At 37.8% G+C, this 17,047-nt stretch overlaps 1 protein-coding gene and 1 pseudogene across 7 annotated transcripts in view; both read left to right on the top strand.

Moving 5' to 3' along the window:
- The window catches only part of MACROD2 (mono-ADP ribosylhydrolase 2), a 2,068,485-nt gene that overhangs the window by 86,399 nt on the left and 1,965,039 nt on the right, over positions 1-17,047 (top strand). For 5 of the 6 annotated variants that reach the window (XM_078371386.1, XM_078371387.1, XM_078371388.1 and 2 more), the window contains exon 3: positions 3,460-3,567. The exons of the other annotated variant lie outside the window; for it this stretch is intronic. In XM_078371386.1, the coding sequence (XP_078227512.1) occupies positions 3,460-3,567 (108 nt within the window). The remainder of the gene's footprint in view (positions 1-3,459; positions 3,568-17,047) is intronic. 6 annotated transcript variants of the gene reach the window in all.
- Positions 1-17,047, top strand: part of LOC128932245 (aminoacyl tRNA synthase complex-interacting multifunctional protein 1 pseudogene) — a 177,310-nt pseudogene that overhangs the window by 79,360 nt on the left and 80,903 nt on the right. Inside the window, exons 2-3 of the transcript XR_013535128.1 lie at positions 3,460-3,567; positions 7,924-7,997. The product of XR_013535128.1 is annotated as an aminoacyl tRNA synthase complex-interacting multifunctional protein 1 pseudogene (transcript). The remainder of the gene's footprint in view (positions 1-3,459; positions 3,568-7,923; positions 7,998-17,047) is intronic.

Below are 17,047 nucleotides of genomic sequence, written 5' to 3' on the forward strand. Positions count from 1 at the left end.
ACGCATTGCCAAGGGGCTCAGGCTCTGCCGGCCAAAGGTCAAGGTCAAGGCCAAGGCCAAGGATCAAACCAAGGCCCAGGCTTCAGCTCCAGTTTCAGTTCCAGCTCAGGCTCTCAAAGGTGCCCAGGCCCCTACAAAGGCTTCAGAATAGATATCTTTGTCTGCCAATGTGAGGACAGAAGGACTGGTGTAACTCCCCTGGGGCTGCCATCTGCATGGGGCTGGGGTCCTCCTGTGCTATTTGTACAAATCAACCTGAGGCAGGATTAAAAAAAAAAAAAAAAATCTGCAGATGACAGATTAGAGTTTCTTTTTAAAAAAGGGAACAGGGGCCAAGTGCAGTGGCTCACGCCTGTAATCTCAGCAGTTTGGGAGACCAAGGTGGGCAGGTCACAAGGTCAAGAGATCGAGACCATCTTGGCCAACTGGTGAAACCCTGTCTCAACTAAAAATACAAAAATTAGCTGGGCATGGTGACATGTGCCTGTAGTTCCAGCTACTTGGGAGGCTGAGTCAGGAGAATTGCTTGAATCCAGGATGGGGAGGTTGCAGTGAGCTGTGATCGCGCCACTGCACTCCAGCCTGGCAACAGAGTGAGAGTGTCTCAAAACAAAACAAAAAAAAGAAACAGCAACAAAAAACCTGAACAGTGGTATAAATGGTCTAAACTTAAATGTTTTCCCATACTTTTCTTTTATAATTTCTTTACCTTTTGAAACACATGATTTATTGTCTCATATGTTTAAAAATTCTATCACTACAAATGTAATGTTACTTACATAATGCTTCGTGAGAAAATGAGGAAATAATACTTTTTAGAGCTAGAAGCAGTTAAAGAATGATTAGGAAATCTATTTACATTGTCTCCCAAGTTGAAACGGTCAATCTTTCTGCATTCATTTGTGATAAGTCTGTCAATTTAATGCCTGATAGAGTTCTGAAATATCTTTAGTGATGATTCTTTATAATTTTTAGGTTCACAATAGTCTAAATATCCTGTTGTTCCTGACAAAGCCACGAATGTTTATTGTCATTTCATAATCATTAATGGGGAATTATAAAGAGTTTATAGTTTTGTTAAAGTAATCACAATTGAAACTAGTTGGATATGGAACTCAAGGACATGTGACTTGGAGTCTTTGTCATGGGTCAGTGTTGACAATTTGATAAGAGTACAAACAAAATACAGTCTCTTTCACTGATAAGAAATAATAATATATATTTTATTTAAAATAAATTATTAAAAAAAAATTTTAGTATTGTGGTCCATGGATGCTGAAATAATACTTGTCACCTTTGTAAAAAAAAAAAAAGGTTGTGTTGTCTAGGTGTGGTGGTTCACACCTGTAATCCCAGCACTTTGTGGGGCCGAGGCAGGCAGATCACCTGAGGTCAGGAGTTCGAGAGCAGTCTAGCCAACATGGTGAAACTTTGTCTCTACTAAAAATACAAAAAATTAGCTGGACGTGGTGGTGGGCACCTGTAATCCCAGCTAATTGGGAGGCTGAGGCATGAGAATCACTTGAACCTGGGAGGCAGAGGTGGCAGTGAGCTGAGACCATGCCATTGCACTCCAACCTGGGCAACCAGAACAAAACTCTGTCTCAAAAAAAAAAAAAAAAAGGTAATGTTTGTTGATCACTTACTATGAGGCAAACATTCTAAGTGTAATGAACTCATGTTAACTGTGAAGGAGCCAGTGGGTTACAGACTGATGCATGGAGAGAATAACTTATCCAAACTTACCCAGCTGTTAATTGACAAAATTGAGATTTGAACAGTCAGTCTGGTAGTAAAGTCTGCTCGTAACCACTCTCTGGCAGAGATAAATAGTACTGTAGGAGTTCCCGAGAGGTCAATTCAAGCATAAGTATTTCATATTTTGAGGTTTCCTAAAGTATTTCTCTGCTTCTTTAATATACAAGTTGCCCACATTATTCTCCTTCTCATTATTACTACAACCAGTGAGTATCTTGATTAGAATCTTTCTGGGAGAGAAGCAGTTACTAAGAAGGGAATGCTTTATAGACGGAGAGAGAAAGGATCATTTTTACGGTCACAGGTTATTTTCTTAGTCTTGGCTAAATTTTTTTTGGGGGGCTATTGTGGTCCAAAGACAATTTAGGTGACTCATAAGCTATCACCTCTAATTCTCCAGATGTCTCAAAATAGCAAGAGTATCTCAGTGAGTGAATAGCAGTAGCTCCTTGCATGAAAAATATACACATATCATAAATACTTTTAAAAATGAAAGTATCTCAGTGAGTGAATAGCAGTATCTCCTTGCATGAAAGATTTGCACATATCATAAATACTTTTAAAAGTTTGAGTTTAATATAAATTCAAAAATATAAATCAGCTTTGCTATAAATATACTAAAAACCTTTTTATGAATAGCAATTTAATATATTTTATAGCATTTATTTTGTACAGCCTTTTTACTAAATTTATCTTATTACTGTTTGTTAAAAATAAATGGAAATTCAAGTTTATAGTCTTGCTCTAAATCATTTTCTAAAAATTACATTTCAGAATGTAATGTTTTTGGCTTGTTTTAAATATACCCGCTTGCTGGCTGTTGCGTGTTGGAGTAGAGCTTTCTTTTTTAAATCTAGTAGCGCCCTCTAGAGCAAAAGGTAAAATACAATTTGATAAGAAAGGACTAGTTTCAAAAATTCAAATATTCTTAAAATTTCTTATCCTGTGTGATAGTTTGTTACTTAGAAGTATCAAAGAGCTGGCCAGGCATGGTGGCTCTTGCCTGTAATCCCAGCACTTTGGGAGACTGAGGTGGGTGGATCACTTGAAGTCAGAATTTCTAGACCAGCCTGGCCAACATTGCAAAACTCGGTCTTTACAAAAAATACAAAAATTAGCCGGGCATGGTGGCTCATGCCTGTAATGTCATCTACTTGGTGAGGGGCTGAGGCAGAAGAATTTATTGAATCTGGGAGACAGAGCTTGTAGTGAGCCAAGCTTACGCCACTGCAGCACTCTAGCCTGGGCGATAGAGTGAAACTCCCTCTCCAAAAATAAAAAAGAAGTAGCAAACAGCTGAACCTAAATGTTCTTTTGCTCAAATATATATATATATTCTTTTCAAGGATGCCTCTTAGGTAAGTTCTTCTTAGCTAAGATTAAAGATTAGTATATCCTTTTCTTACCTCCTTGTGAATGTAATGGTACATAATTTTATTTTTAAATGGATATTTAAATAAAATTACCCATAAGTATTGAATTTCTTGTTGACAGTATAACATGCAGTATGTGATAGTGTGTTTATTTTGAGGATTACAAAATAAATAGAGATTAAACCACACCCCCAGTACCTATGCTCTTATTTCCACTTGTTTTTTGTAATAGAGCATGACACATATTGGGTCTGGTAGTGGCCTTGACTAAAAAGTTATCTTGATTAAATTAATAATATTATTGATATATATCCATTTTCTATTACAGAAGAAAATACTCAGGAAATATCCCAGATGAAGAAAAGTTTGGCAGAAAAAGTTTCTCTCTATCGAGGTGACATCACATTGCTAGAGGTAGATGCTATAGTCAATGCGGGTGAGTAGTTGATTTTTCTGTGATGTGTTTGTTATGTGAGTATTATTTCAAAATATTTTTAATAAATAAAAATGTAAGCATTTTAGAAAAAAATCATTTCTGATATAGAAATGCCTAATATATTTCTCTTCTTGATTAAAAACATTGGAGATCTTTTTCTTTTTTTGGTATGTTCTTCAATTAATGTGCAATCTACAGCACCCTCTACAGTGAAAAGCACTAGGCTGAGATTAGGGTTCTGGACCACTGGATAAGTGACAGATTGTTGCAGAAAGTTATTCAGACAGAACTTTAGCAAGTATGTTACTGTTAGTTTCATAGCTCAAATTAATAGTTGGCCAACATAAGTACAAGTTCATCAAACTTTTTTCTTTTGACTAGGTTGTCAGGCAGTGACTGAACTGTGTAAGACAAAAGTGAAAATATAAAGAAATTATTTGAGCGATTTCAAAACTTAAGTTGTTTGGGTTCAGGTTTTCATTTTTGTCGTGAAATGCTTAATTTTAGCCAGCATATTCTAATTATTTTAATAAGTAATTGTCTAGTTAATTTTTCTATTTCAACATTGGGAAAAATAGATGTTATATTTTATTATGTGGTTATATATCAAAAAAGATACAGTAGCTGTGATTCTATTAAAAATATTGTAAATGAGAGGATATTTAATGGTTTTAATTTGTCTTTTTTAAAGTTAGGCTGTTTGAAGGTTGAAAGTGTCAAAAACAAATCTGGACTTGGGTAAGGAGAGTATCTAAATAGACTGTTACAATACAGGGAGGAGGAGGATTGCAATAGGGGGAGGCAGAGTATTGCAGCAGGATAACTGCTTCAGCTATGAGCTATAAGTTTCTTAAGGGTTAAGCAGAAAAGGGCTTTTCTTTTATAGTAAGGAGTAAACAAGGCTACAAAGAATTGGGGCTGAGGAATTGTATGAGGGGGTGACTTGATGGAACAGTTATCGGGGAATGTTTTTCCCTGAGGTCAGCTGGTTCTGGGAAGGGCTGTTAAGGAGGGGTTGCTCACCTTCCATTGCTCCAGGCTGGACTAAATTTCAGGGGTTTCCAGGAAGGAGAGGAGTCTGACTAAAGTTTGGTCAGGTTGTTTGTATGCATTGACCAACCAGAATGGTAAATGGGGACAAACAGTTCGGCGAATCATGTATGAGACAGAGAATGGGAATTTGGAAGGTCTATGTTTAGCCTTGTCATTGGTTGCAAAGTGGTCATCTGTCAGTTTTATCTAGCAGGTCCTCTCCCACAACACAAAAGGGTGGGGGTAATTTCTTGACTGTGGCTTTTTCCAAGAGTACAGAGTTCATGTGAAGTTCACTGTTACCTCCAGGTTCCCTGTGGTGATAATAAATTCACACAGGATAGTAGGAAAATGCTTTGGCAGCTGAACAGAAGGGTCTTATGGGGAGCTGAAATATTGTGCGAGGATACTGTACAGTTCTGGCACTTTAGGAGAAAGTTCAAAATACTGGTCAGCTTGTTGTTCCCTCACAATTGGGTATCAGTTACAGCTGGGGGCAGTGGCTCACGCCTGTAATCCTAGCACTTTGGGAAGCCGAAGTGGGTAGATAACTTGAAGTCAGGAGCTCAAGACAAGCCTGTGGTGAATCCCATCTCTACCATAAAATACAAAAACTAGCAGGGTATGTTGTTGGCAAGCACTTGTAGTCCCAGCTACTTGGGAGGCTGAGGCAGAAGAATCACTTGAACCTGGGAGGCAGAGGTTGTAGTGAGCTGAGATCATACACTCCAGCCTAAGTGGCAATTGAGATCCTGTCTCATAAAAAAAAAAGAGGTGGGCGTCAGTTTTTTTGTACCAGCTGCTTTGCCATAATCAAGGCTCAGTTTTCACATTCTCTTCTGATGCTTCTACACTTCCTTTCTCCTCTGCTGCTTCTGCTTCCTAAAATGTAAAACTCTTCTTGAAAGAGGAGGCTGGGTCATTTACTCACCACCCAATATGAATCACTCCATCCTCAGGTTACCTCATAGTGTACAGGTCTCTGTTATATGTGATATCTGTGGATTGTTCATTTGTGGCCCTGGGTATCAATATGCTTTCTTCTGTCCTGTGGGGCCTCTGGGGAACACAGGCCCTTGGAAAGGGTCTCAGGAAGTCCTCTCCAGTAGTTTTAGCAAGGTATCACTCTAGCTAGTAAGTTAATGTATATGCCCTAAATTTCATAAATATATGCCCTTTAATTTTTTAAAATTTAAAAGATCATATCTATCTGTATATACATAAAAGATATATGCACACATATGATCTTTTATATATTCACACACATGTGTATATACATGATCCTAGTTTTGTCCTTAGGAAGTACAACTGATGATATCTACTTCATTTGAAGATCACTCTCACGAGTTTTCTTCTTATTCTTATGAAGAAAACATTGAATTTGCTGTGTTAGCACACACTTAGTAACAGTAATAATGGCCTTTTTTTGGGTTTTGCTGTCTTCCCATGGGAGCCACACAATAGTGCCGTTTTCTCTTTTTGTGTCCACTCCCAAAGCAATATCTTCTTCTTAAAAATACTTAATATTGTATATTTGTTAAATTGAATTATTTAATATATGTAATTGAATTTGTAGCATCTCTGACTAATAGGACATTCAGCATTGGAGACTTGATGCAGTGAACCATTTGGCTCTGGTTTTGTTATTTATCTGATCAATCAATAAAAATATTTTGGGAGTAATTATTGAAATAACATAAAATGGTGTAAAGCAGAACATCATTAACTACCTCATCATTATTTTGTTTTTTAAATATTATCTTGCTCTTGCCTAAATGTGTAATTTTTCATAGCTGCTACATAATGTATAAGGGTATGGTAAGTTTATATGAAGACGGGAAGCAACTTTTGCTTACTCCCAAAAATAATTTGGTAATTTTAGCTCACCTCTCCGGCTGTGATGATTGTAATTTGGCCATGTTTTACATCTCACAAGGATAGTCTCATCAGGAATGGAAAAGGGATGCCAAGTGAATGTATGCTGTAATGGCTTTATTTACAGCTTTCTCCTGTGCAGCTTGTTTGCCTGGTGTGGAAGGAGCAGAACAGCTGTTAATCTTTCAGGTGAACAAGGTAACATGGCAGGAAACTAGAGAGCTACCTCTATTAAGAAGGGAGTGAAAAACAGTACCCCTAGTCACTATGCCAAAGCAGCCCAGTCATCACCTCCTATTAGACTTCTGATATTCTCTTTTCATGGCCCTATTAGTACATTGGAACACTTGGTCTTAGTTGCTATGAAGGAAATGATTCGATATTTTAAACTTCTTTCTAATAAAGTGTTTTTCTGAATTGCCTTAACTTCTTTAAATGTGACCCAGGATGGACGTCTCATGTATTATATGTTTCTCTTTAGGAAATTATGCATATTTAGTATGTTTTAATAAAACAGATTTTGCAGGTGTTATAGTACACAGGGTGGTAGCACAAGTTTAGTGTTAGGGAGACCTGGGTTCAAACTGAGGTTATTATAACCAAGGCTGTTTTTTGTTTAAACTTTTTATTTTGAAATAATTATAGAAAAGACAAAAATAATGCAGAGTCCTATGAACCCTGTGTAAACTTTTCCCAATGGTGACTTTGTATATAGCTATAGTACAATATCAAAAGCAAATTTTAACAAATAATTTCAACATTTATTTTAGATTTAGGGAGTACCTGTATACTTGTTACATGGGTATATTGCATAATGCCAAAGTTTGGGGTATGATTGATCCTGTCACCAAGGTAGTGAGCACAGTACCCAATAGTTACTTTTTCAACTCTTGCACCTTCTTTTCCTTCCCCTTTAGTAGTCCCCAGTGTGTATGATTGCCATCTTTATGTTCATGTTTACCCAGTGTCAAAAACCGAAAGTTGATATTGGTGCATTACTGTTATCTAGACTACAGACTTTATTAAGTTTTAACCATTTTTAAACTTGCATTCATGTGAATGTGTGTATATTTGTGTGTAGTTTGGTAGTGTTATTTCACGTATAGATTCATGTGACCACCACCACAATCTGGATACAGAACTATTCCATTATCATAAAAAACTCCCTCATGCTGCCACCCTTGTGTTTATATCCACTTATCTGCCTCCCTCCCTGTTTTTCATCTCTATGGTTTTGTCATTTTTAGAATGGTATATAATTCTAAAAATACATAATCAATAATGCTGCAGCGAACGTGCCGTACAGATATCCCTTTGACATAAGGACTTAAGTTCCTTTGGATACCTCTAAGTAGAATCAATAGATCATACGGAAGTTCTATTTTTAGCATGTTGCGGAATCTCCATGGTGTTTTCCATAACGGCTCTACTAATTTATGTTCCCAACAGTGTGCAGGAGTTCTCTTCTCTGCATCTTTACCAACACTTGTTATCTTTGAACTTGACAAAAGCCATTCCAACAGGTGTGTAATGGTATCGCATTCTGGTTTCCATTTGTGCTTCCCTAATGATTAGTGGTGCTGAGCATTTTTTTTCATGTACTCGTTGGTCATTTGTATGTCTTTTTCTGAGAAATGGCTGTCCCATTTGTCTATTTTTGCTTTCACTGCCACAGAAATTGAACTTACAGTAGAGAATATGGTTACCAGAGGCTGGAGGGGGATTGAAGGAAGGGAATGGGGAGTTGTTGATCAAAAGTTATGAAGTTTCAGATAGACAGGAGGAATAGGTTTTGAGATTTATTTCATAGCAGGGTGGCTGTAATAAATAATAATGTATTATATATTTCAAAATAACTAAGGAAGTAAATTTCAAATGCTTCACCATAAAAAATGACAGGTAAGTGAAGTGATGGATGTGTTAATTAGCTTGGTTTAATCATGCACGTTGCGTATACATATATCAAAACATCACATTGTATCCTATAAATGTATACAATGATTTGTCAATCAGAATAATATTAATAATAATTAGAAAGGCATACAAATGGAATCATACAGCATGTAATCTTTTACAGTTGCCTTTTATTTTTACTAAACAATGCCCTTGAGGGCCATTCATATTGTTATATATATATATTAATTGAATAACTGTTCATTCCTTTTTATTGTTGAGTTGTAGTTCATGGTACAGATGTACCAAAATTTGTTTAACCATTCACCCATTGAGGGACATTTGGATTCTTTTCAGTATTTTGCTGTTACCAGTAAAGCTGTTAGGAACATTTATATACATCTTTTTATGTCACCATACATTTTTGTTTCTCTGGGATAGACATACAAGACTGATTACTAGGTTATATGTAAGTGCATAAGTTTTATAAGAAATTGCTAAACTGTTTTTCATAGTAGCTGTACCATTTTACATTCTTTTTTTTTAATTTTTTATTGGATTTTAGGTTTTGGGGTACATGAGCAGAGCATGCAAGACAGTTGCGTAGGTACACACATGGTAGTGTGCTTTGCTTTCCTTTTCCCCTTCACCCACGTTTGGCATATCTCCCCAGGCTACCCCTCCCCATCTCCCCCTCCCACTGGCCCTCCCCTTTTCCCCCCTATAGACCCCAGTGTTTAGTACTCCCCTTTCTGTGTCCATGTGTTCTCATTTTTCATCACCCGCCTATGAGTGAGAATATGCGGTGTTTCAATTTCTGTTCTTGTGTCAGTTTGCTGAGGATGATGTTCTCCAGATTCATCCATGTCCCTACAAACGACACAAACTCATCATTTCTGATTGCTGCATAATATTCCATGGTGTATATGTGCCACATTTTTCCAATCCAGTCTATTATCAGTGGGCATTTGGGTTGATTCCAGGTCTTTGCTATTGTAAACAGTGCTGCAATGAACATTCGTGTACATGTGTCCTTATAGTAGAATGATTTATAGTCCTTTGGATATATACCCAGTAATGGGATTGCTGGGTCAAATGGAATTTCTATTTCTAAGGCCTTGAGGAATCGCCACACTGTCTTCCACAATGGTTGAACTAATTTACACTCCCACCAACAGTGTAAAAGTGTTCCTTTTTCTCCACATCCTCTCCAGCATCTGTTGTTTTCAGATTTTTTAATGATCACCATTCTAACTGGTGTGAGATGGTATCTCAATGTGGTTTTGATTTGCATCTTTCTGATGACCAGTGACGATGAGCATTTTTTCATATGACTGTTGGCCTCATATATGTCTTCTTTCGTAAATTGTCTGTTCATATCCTTTGCCCACTTTTGAATGGGCTTGTTTGTTTTTTTCCTGTAAATCTGTTTGAGTTCTTTGTAAATTCTGGATATCAGCCCTTTGTCAGATGGGTAAACTGCAAAAATTTTTTCCCATTCTGTTGGTTGCCAATCCACTCTAGTGACTATTTCTTTTGCCGTGCAGAAGCTGTGGAGTTTCATTAGGTCCCATTTGTCTATTATAGCTTTTGTTGCCAATGCTTTTGGTGTTTTGTTCATGAAGTCCTTGCCTACTCCTATGTCCTGAATGGTTTTACCTAGATTTTCTTCTAGGGTTTTTATGGTGCCAGGTCTTATGTTTAAGTCTATAATCCATCTGGAGTTAATTTTAGTGTAAGGTGTCAGGAAGGGGTCCAGTTTCTGCTTTCTGCACATGGCTAGCCAGTTTTCCCAACACCATTTGTTAAACAGGGAATCCTTTCCCCATTGCTTGTTTTTGTCAGGTTTATCAAAGATTGTATAGTTGTAGATATGTTGTGTTGCCTCCGGTGCCTCTGTTTTGTTCCATTGGTCTATATCTCTGTATTGGTACCAGTACCATGCTGTTTTGATTACTGTAGCCTTGTAGTATAGTTTGAAATCTGGTAGTGTGATGCCCCCCGCTGTGTTCTTTTTGCTTAGAATTGACTTGGCTATGCGGGCTCTCTTTTGGTTCCATATGAAGTTCATGGTGGTTTTTTCCAGTTCTGTGAAGAAAGTCAATGGTAGCTTGATGGGGATAGCATTGATTCTGTAAATTACTTTGGGCAGTATAGCCATTTTCACGATATTAATTCTTCCTAACCATGAACATGGAATGTTTCTCCATCTGTTTGTGTCCTCTCTGATTTCGTTGAGCAGTGGTTTGTAGTTCTCCTTGAAGAGGTCCCTTACGTTCCTTGTGAGTTGTATTCCAAGGTATTTTATTCTTTTTGTAGCAATTGTGAATGGCAGTTCGTTCTTGATTTGGCTTTCTTTAAGTCTGTTATTGGTGTAGACGAATGCTTGTGATTTTTGCACATTGATTTTATATCCTGAGACTTTGCTGAAGTTGCTTATCAGTTTCAGGAGTTTTTGGGCTGAGGCGATGGGGTCTTCTAGGTATACTATCATGTCGTCTGCAAATAGAGACAGTTTGACTTCCACCTTCCCAATTTGAATACCCTTTATTTCTTCTTCTTGCCTGATTGCTCTGGCTAGGACTTCCAGTACTATATTGAATAGGAGTGGTGAAAGAGGGCATCCTTGTCTAGTGCCGGATTTCAAAGGGAATGCTTCCAGTTTTTGCCCATTCAGTATGATATTGGTTGTTGGTTTGTCATAAATAGCTTTTATTACTTTGAGATACGTTCCATCGATCCCGAGTTTATTGAGGGTTGTTAGCATAAAGGGCTGTTGAATTTTGTCAAATGCCTTCTCTGCGTCAATTGAGATAATCATGTGGTTTTTGTTTTTGGTTCTGTTTATGTGGTGAATTACGTTGATAGACTTGCGTGTGTTGAATCAGCCTTGCATCCCTGGGATGAATCCTACTTGATCATGATGAATAAGTTTTTTGATTTGCTGTTGCAATCGGCTTGCCAATATTTTATTGAAGATTTTTGCATCTATGTTCATCATGGATATTGGCCTGAAGTTTTCTTTTCTTGTTGGGTCTCTGCCGGGTTTTGGTATCAGAATGATGTTGGTCTCGTAAAATGATTTGGGAAGGATTCCCTCTTTTTGGATTGTTTGAAATAGTTTTAGAAGGAATGGTACCAGCTTCTCTTTGTGTGTCTGGTAGAATTCGGCTGTGAACCCGTCTGGACCTGGACTTTTTTTGAGTGGTAGGCTCTTAATTGCTGCCTCGACTTCTGACCTTGTTATTGGTATATTCATAGTTTCAGCTTCCTCCTGGTTTAGGCTTGGGAGGACACAGGAGTCCAGGAATTTATCCATTTCTTCCAGGTTTACTAGTTTATGTGCATATCTCTGATGATGGTTTGAATTTCTGTGGAATCTGTGGTGATTTCCCCTTTATCATTTTTTATTCCATCTATTTGGTTGTTCTCTCTTTTATATTTAATCAATCTGGCTAGTGGTCTGTCTATTTTGTTGATCTTTTCAAAAACCAGCTCTTGGATTTATTGATTTTTTGAAGGGTTTTTCGTGTCTCAGTCTCCTTCACTTCAGCTCTGATCTTAGTTATTTCTTGTCTTCTGCTGGGTTTTGAGTTTTTTGTTTTTTTTTTTTTTTTTTTTTTTGGGGGGGGAGGAAGGCAGGAAGGAAGAGAAGAAGGACGGTAGGGAGGAAGGAAGGGATGAAGGAAGGAAGGAAGGGAGGAAGCGGGGAGGGAGGGAGGGAGGGAGGGAAGGGAAGAAAGGAAATCAAGCAATGAAAGAGACATTGCCGACCTGGATCTAGAGGTTTACAAGTTGATTTCTTTTTTTTTTGAGAGAAGGAAAGAAAAAAAAAAAATAAGTAAAGGAGAGGAAGAAAGAGGAAGAGAAAGAGGGAGAGTAAATGGAAATATTGCTTTATTTTGAAAAAAATTGGGTATTAATAATGGCCAATCAATGTTTCATTTAAACTAATGGGTAGGTGTGATGTGGTATTGACAAGAATGTATATTTTGTGTATTTGAAGTGGAGAGCTCTATAAATATTTATTAAGTTTACTTGTTCTGGATCTGAGTTCGAGTCCTTGATATCCTTATTAATTTTCTGTCTCATTGAATCTAAGTCTCCTATCTGGGTGTTAGGATCGTTAGCTCTTGTTGTTGCATTGATCCTTTTACCACTATATCTTTGTTGCTTTAAAATCTATTTTATCCGATACAAGAATTGCAACTCCTGCTTTTTATTTATTTATTATTTATTTTTGCTCTCCATTTGGTTGGTAAATCTTTCTCCATCCCTTTGTTTTGAGTCTTTGTGTATCCTTGCATGTGAAACAGGTCTGGATGTAACATGCCGTTGGGTTTTGGCTGTGTCTTTTGATTGGGAATTCAGTCAATTTAAATTTAGGGTTACTGCCATTTGATGTTGACTGGCTGTTTTATCCATTTGTTGGTGTAAATTCTTCTTTATGTTGGTGCTCTTTACTTTTTGGTGTATTTTTAGAAAGGCTAATACTGGTTGTTTCTTTCTGTGTGTAATGCTTCTTTCAGAAGCTCTTGTAAAGCAGGCCTGGTGGTAATAAAATCTCCGAGTTCTTGCTTGTTCATAAAAGATTTTATTTTTCCTTCAGTTGTGAAGCTTAGTTTGGCTGGATATGAAATTCTGGGCTGAAGGTTCTGTTCTTTGAGGATGTTGAATATTGGCCCCCACTCTCTTCTGGCCTGTAGAGTTTCTGCCGAGAGATCTGCTGTAAGTCTGATAGGCTTGGGTTTTGAGTTTTTTTGATCTTGCTCCTCTAGCTCTTTCAATTTTGACGATAGGGTGCCAATTTTGGATCTCTCCATTCTCTATTGGCCCGGATGTGTGTTCCCACCCTTTTCTTGATGAACTTGAGGGTCTGTTTGTCCTTGGAGACCTTCAGCAACTCCATGGCACGCCGCTCGTATGGGGCAATGCCACACACCTCCCGGATCATGTCCCGCACGAACTTGGTGTGTTTGGTCAGACGCCCGCGGCGGCGGCTGTGCCTAGGCTTGCTCACGTTCTTGGTTACCTTGTGGCCCTTGTTGAGGCCCACGGCCATAGGATACCGAAGAGCCATGGCTGCTACTCTCCAATGGCGACCGCGGCGGAAGCCCATTTTACATTCTTACCAGCAATGTGTGAGAGGTTCAATTTCTCTACATCTTTGCTGGCATTTGGTGATATAATTGTTTCTTATTTTAGCTGTTGTAATAGGTATGTATTAATAGCTAATGTATGTATTAATATTTATTTTAAATTTTTAAATTTTTCTCTCCGCTTTTTGAATCAGCATCATCATGGTTTTAATTTGTGTTTCCCTAAAGGTTAATAATGTTGAACATCTCTCCATATGCTTCTTTGCCACCTGTATTTCCTCTTTGGTGAAATATCACTTCATATCTTTTGTCATTTTGTAATGGGTCTCAGTGATATTTTTAAGATGTTTGTGAAGTCTGGTCATTTTTATTTTTTAAGGCCCCACACTAAATCATATCTGGTATATACTAAAATATACTACAGCTCACATTCAACACAGTCCATACTTAAGAGTTGGATGATAGTTGATTACTTACTATTATGACATGTTTTGCAGATATTTAGGTAAACATTAACTTTGATTTTGCAGTTTTCATATTTTGGAAACCTAAATTTTTTTTCTAGGCTCTTGAAAAACTTGTTGGTATTATGCTTATAATACCAATTATAAATTGCCCTACTGACATCAGCTTGATTGGGCAAATTATTCAGCCCTTTAATCCTAACATTTTAAATCTATGAATAGGGATAATACTAGTAATTTAGATCAGACAGGTGTTGTAAGTAATGTATGAAAGATATGTAGCATAGTTCTGGTGTAAAATATGTGCTTGGTATATTTTAGCTATGGTATTATTGTATGGCTACTGAATGGATTTCATATTATTCATACTACTGATGTCTTTTCTGAGAGAACTCAGGTTAATAGAGGAAATGGAGGGTATCTTCTTTATTAGCATTCAGATTTTCCATTTTGCAGAGCCAGTTTTCCACTGAAAATCACTGGTGCTCAAGCTGTAGCAGCTGCTTTCTTCCTGAGCAGTTTTTTTTTTAATACAAAAATACTGCTTTGTGAGGCAGAATCTGAACGTCACAGACAATCTAGTTCTGAAAACACCTCTCTTTTGTATAACAGTTGTACTTTATTTAAAACCACAATAAAAACAAAGGCCAGATGAGGTGGCTCACACCTATAATTCCAGTACTTTGGGAGGTGTAGGTAGGAGGACTGCTTGAAGCTAGGAGTTCAAGACCACCCTGGAAAACATAGCAGGACCTTGTCTCTACAAAAAAGTAAAATAAAATAAAATAAATTGTTTTTAATTAACCAGACATGATGGCACGTGCTTGTAGTCCTAGCACTCAGGAGGCTGAGGCAGGAAGATCGCTTGAGCTCAGGAACTCAAGGCTGCATTGAGCTATGATTATGCCACTGCATTCCAGCCTGAGTGGCAGAATAAGAGTCCTGTCTCGGGCCGGGCGCGGTGGCTCAAGCCTGTAATCCCAGCACTTTGGGAGGCCGAGGCAGGTGGATCATGAGGTCAAGAGATCGAGACCATCCTGGTCAACATGGTGAAACCCTGTCTCTACTAAAAATACAAAAAATTAGCTGGGCATGGTGGCACGTGCCTGTAATCCCAGCTACTCAGGAGGCTGAGGCAGGAGAATTGCCTGAACCCAGAAGGCGGAGGTTGTGGTGAGCCGAGATCATGCCATTGTACTCCAGCCTGGGTAATGAGAGGAAACTCCGTCTCAAAAAAAAAAAAGAGTACTGTCTTACAAAAAAAAGGTAAAATAAAGTCAAACTACAGATCAGTGTCAGTTATACATTAATGTAGTTTGACTTTATTTTACCTTTTTTTTTTTTTTTTTTGGTAAGACAGTACTCTTTTTTTTTTTTGAGACGGAGTTTCCTCTCATTACCCAGGCTGGAGTACAATGGCATGATCTCGGCTTCAAGCAGTCCTCCTACCTAGACCTCCCAAAGTACTGGAATTATAGGTGTGAGCCACATCATCTGGCCTTTGTTTTTATTGTGGTTTTAAATAAAGTACAACTGTTATACAAAAGAGAGGTGTTTTCAGAACTAGATTGTCTGTGACATTCAGATTCTGCCTCACAAAGCAGTATTTTTGTATTAAAAAAGTCCTTTGTAGGGACATGGATGAACCTGGAGAACATCATTTTCAGCAAACTGACACAAGAACAGAAAATGAAACACCGCATGTTCTCACTCATAGGTGGGTGTTGAACAATGAGAACACATGGACATAGGGAGGGGAGCATCACACACTGGGGTCTGTTGGGGGGAATAGGGGAGGGACAGCAGGGGGTGGGGAGTTGGGGAGAGATAGCATGGGGAGAAATGCCAGATATAGGTGAAGGGGAGGAAGGCAGCAAATCCCACTGCCACGTGTCTACCTATGCAACTATCTTGCATGTTCTTCACATGTACCCCAAAACCTAAAATGCAATAAAAAATTCAGTATTTACTATGAGTAAAAGTCATTTTAAAATTAGTTACCTCATGGGGATGCTTGAAAACATTTTGGTACATATGCTTAGCTCCTTGGAGTTAAACAAACAGATTTTCAAATGCTGCTTAAATAGAGGAGTAAGAAACTTTCATTTGACAAACAAACAAATACCCCGGGAAAATATATTGAGTGCTTATTATGAGTTAAGAACTAGGTTGAGCAGTGGAGGTAAAGACAAGTAAGTAAGCAGTTGGTATACAGCATGATAAAGTGTTTATTAGAGACATGTCAAGGTGCCATGGGCAAATAGAGCAAAGCAAATAACTCAGGGAAGCAGGTGAGTGTATGTTGCACTTAGGAAACCACATGTGGCTGAGTGTGCTTGCAGCACACAGAGGCAGAGGCCAGATCATGAAGTGCTTTGTATGTCACTTTCAGGGCTGAGTTTTTTTTGTTTTTTTTTTTTAATTGAAGAAGATATTTGAAGAAATTTTTAGGGAGGAATAATGTAATCAGGTATGTGTTAGAGAGATCCCTTTGGCCACAGTGTGAAGGATAAATTGGGGAAGGATAAGTTTGAGGGGGAGACTGGAAGCAGAAATGAAACTATTTAACTTTGTACTAAGTACATCAGCTGAAATATATCTGATTTTTTTTTCTCCTAGCTCATAATTGTAGCTGTTGCGTCTTCTGATTCTGCCATCTTTAATGGTGGGATGATTCTTGGATAATTATTGTTTGAATGCAGTTTGATTTGTAGTAACCTCAAAGAGCTTAAGTCTAGTGTGACTGGATTAGAGCAGACAAATAGAATCAAAGTATATTTGTTCTTTCAACAACTTTCTTGAATTCTTAATTTGTACATATGACACATCAAGACACTGCTAATCTGGCTTCTGCTAAACTGTTTTCACTAAAACTGTTGTCATCAATGTCACCATAACCTCTTTTTCTTGAAGTAATGGGCCCTTTTTTAGTCCTTATTTTCCTGGATCTCTTTGTAGGATACAATACTATTGACTATTTCATCCTTGAATGTTAATTTTCCTTTAGCTTCAGTGACACATTTGGTAGTCTCCTCTGCTTAGCTATACAGCCATAACCTTCATTTAAGTCACATAATTTCTTACCCGACAGTTGCAGTAGACTTCTGAGTACTTTAG

This window comes from Callithrix jacchus, chromosome 5, assembly GCF_049354715.1.
Source record: "Callithrix jacchus isolate 240 chromosome 5, calJac240_pri, whole genome shotgun sequence".
Taxonomy (NCBI): Eukaryota; Metazoa; Chordata; class Mammalia; order Primates; family Cebidae; genus Callithrix; species Callithrix jacchus.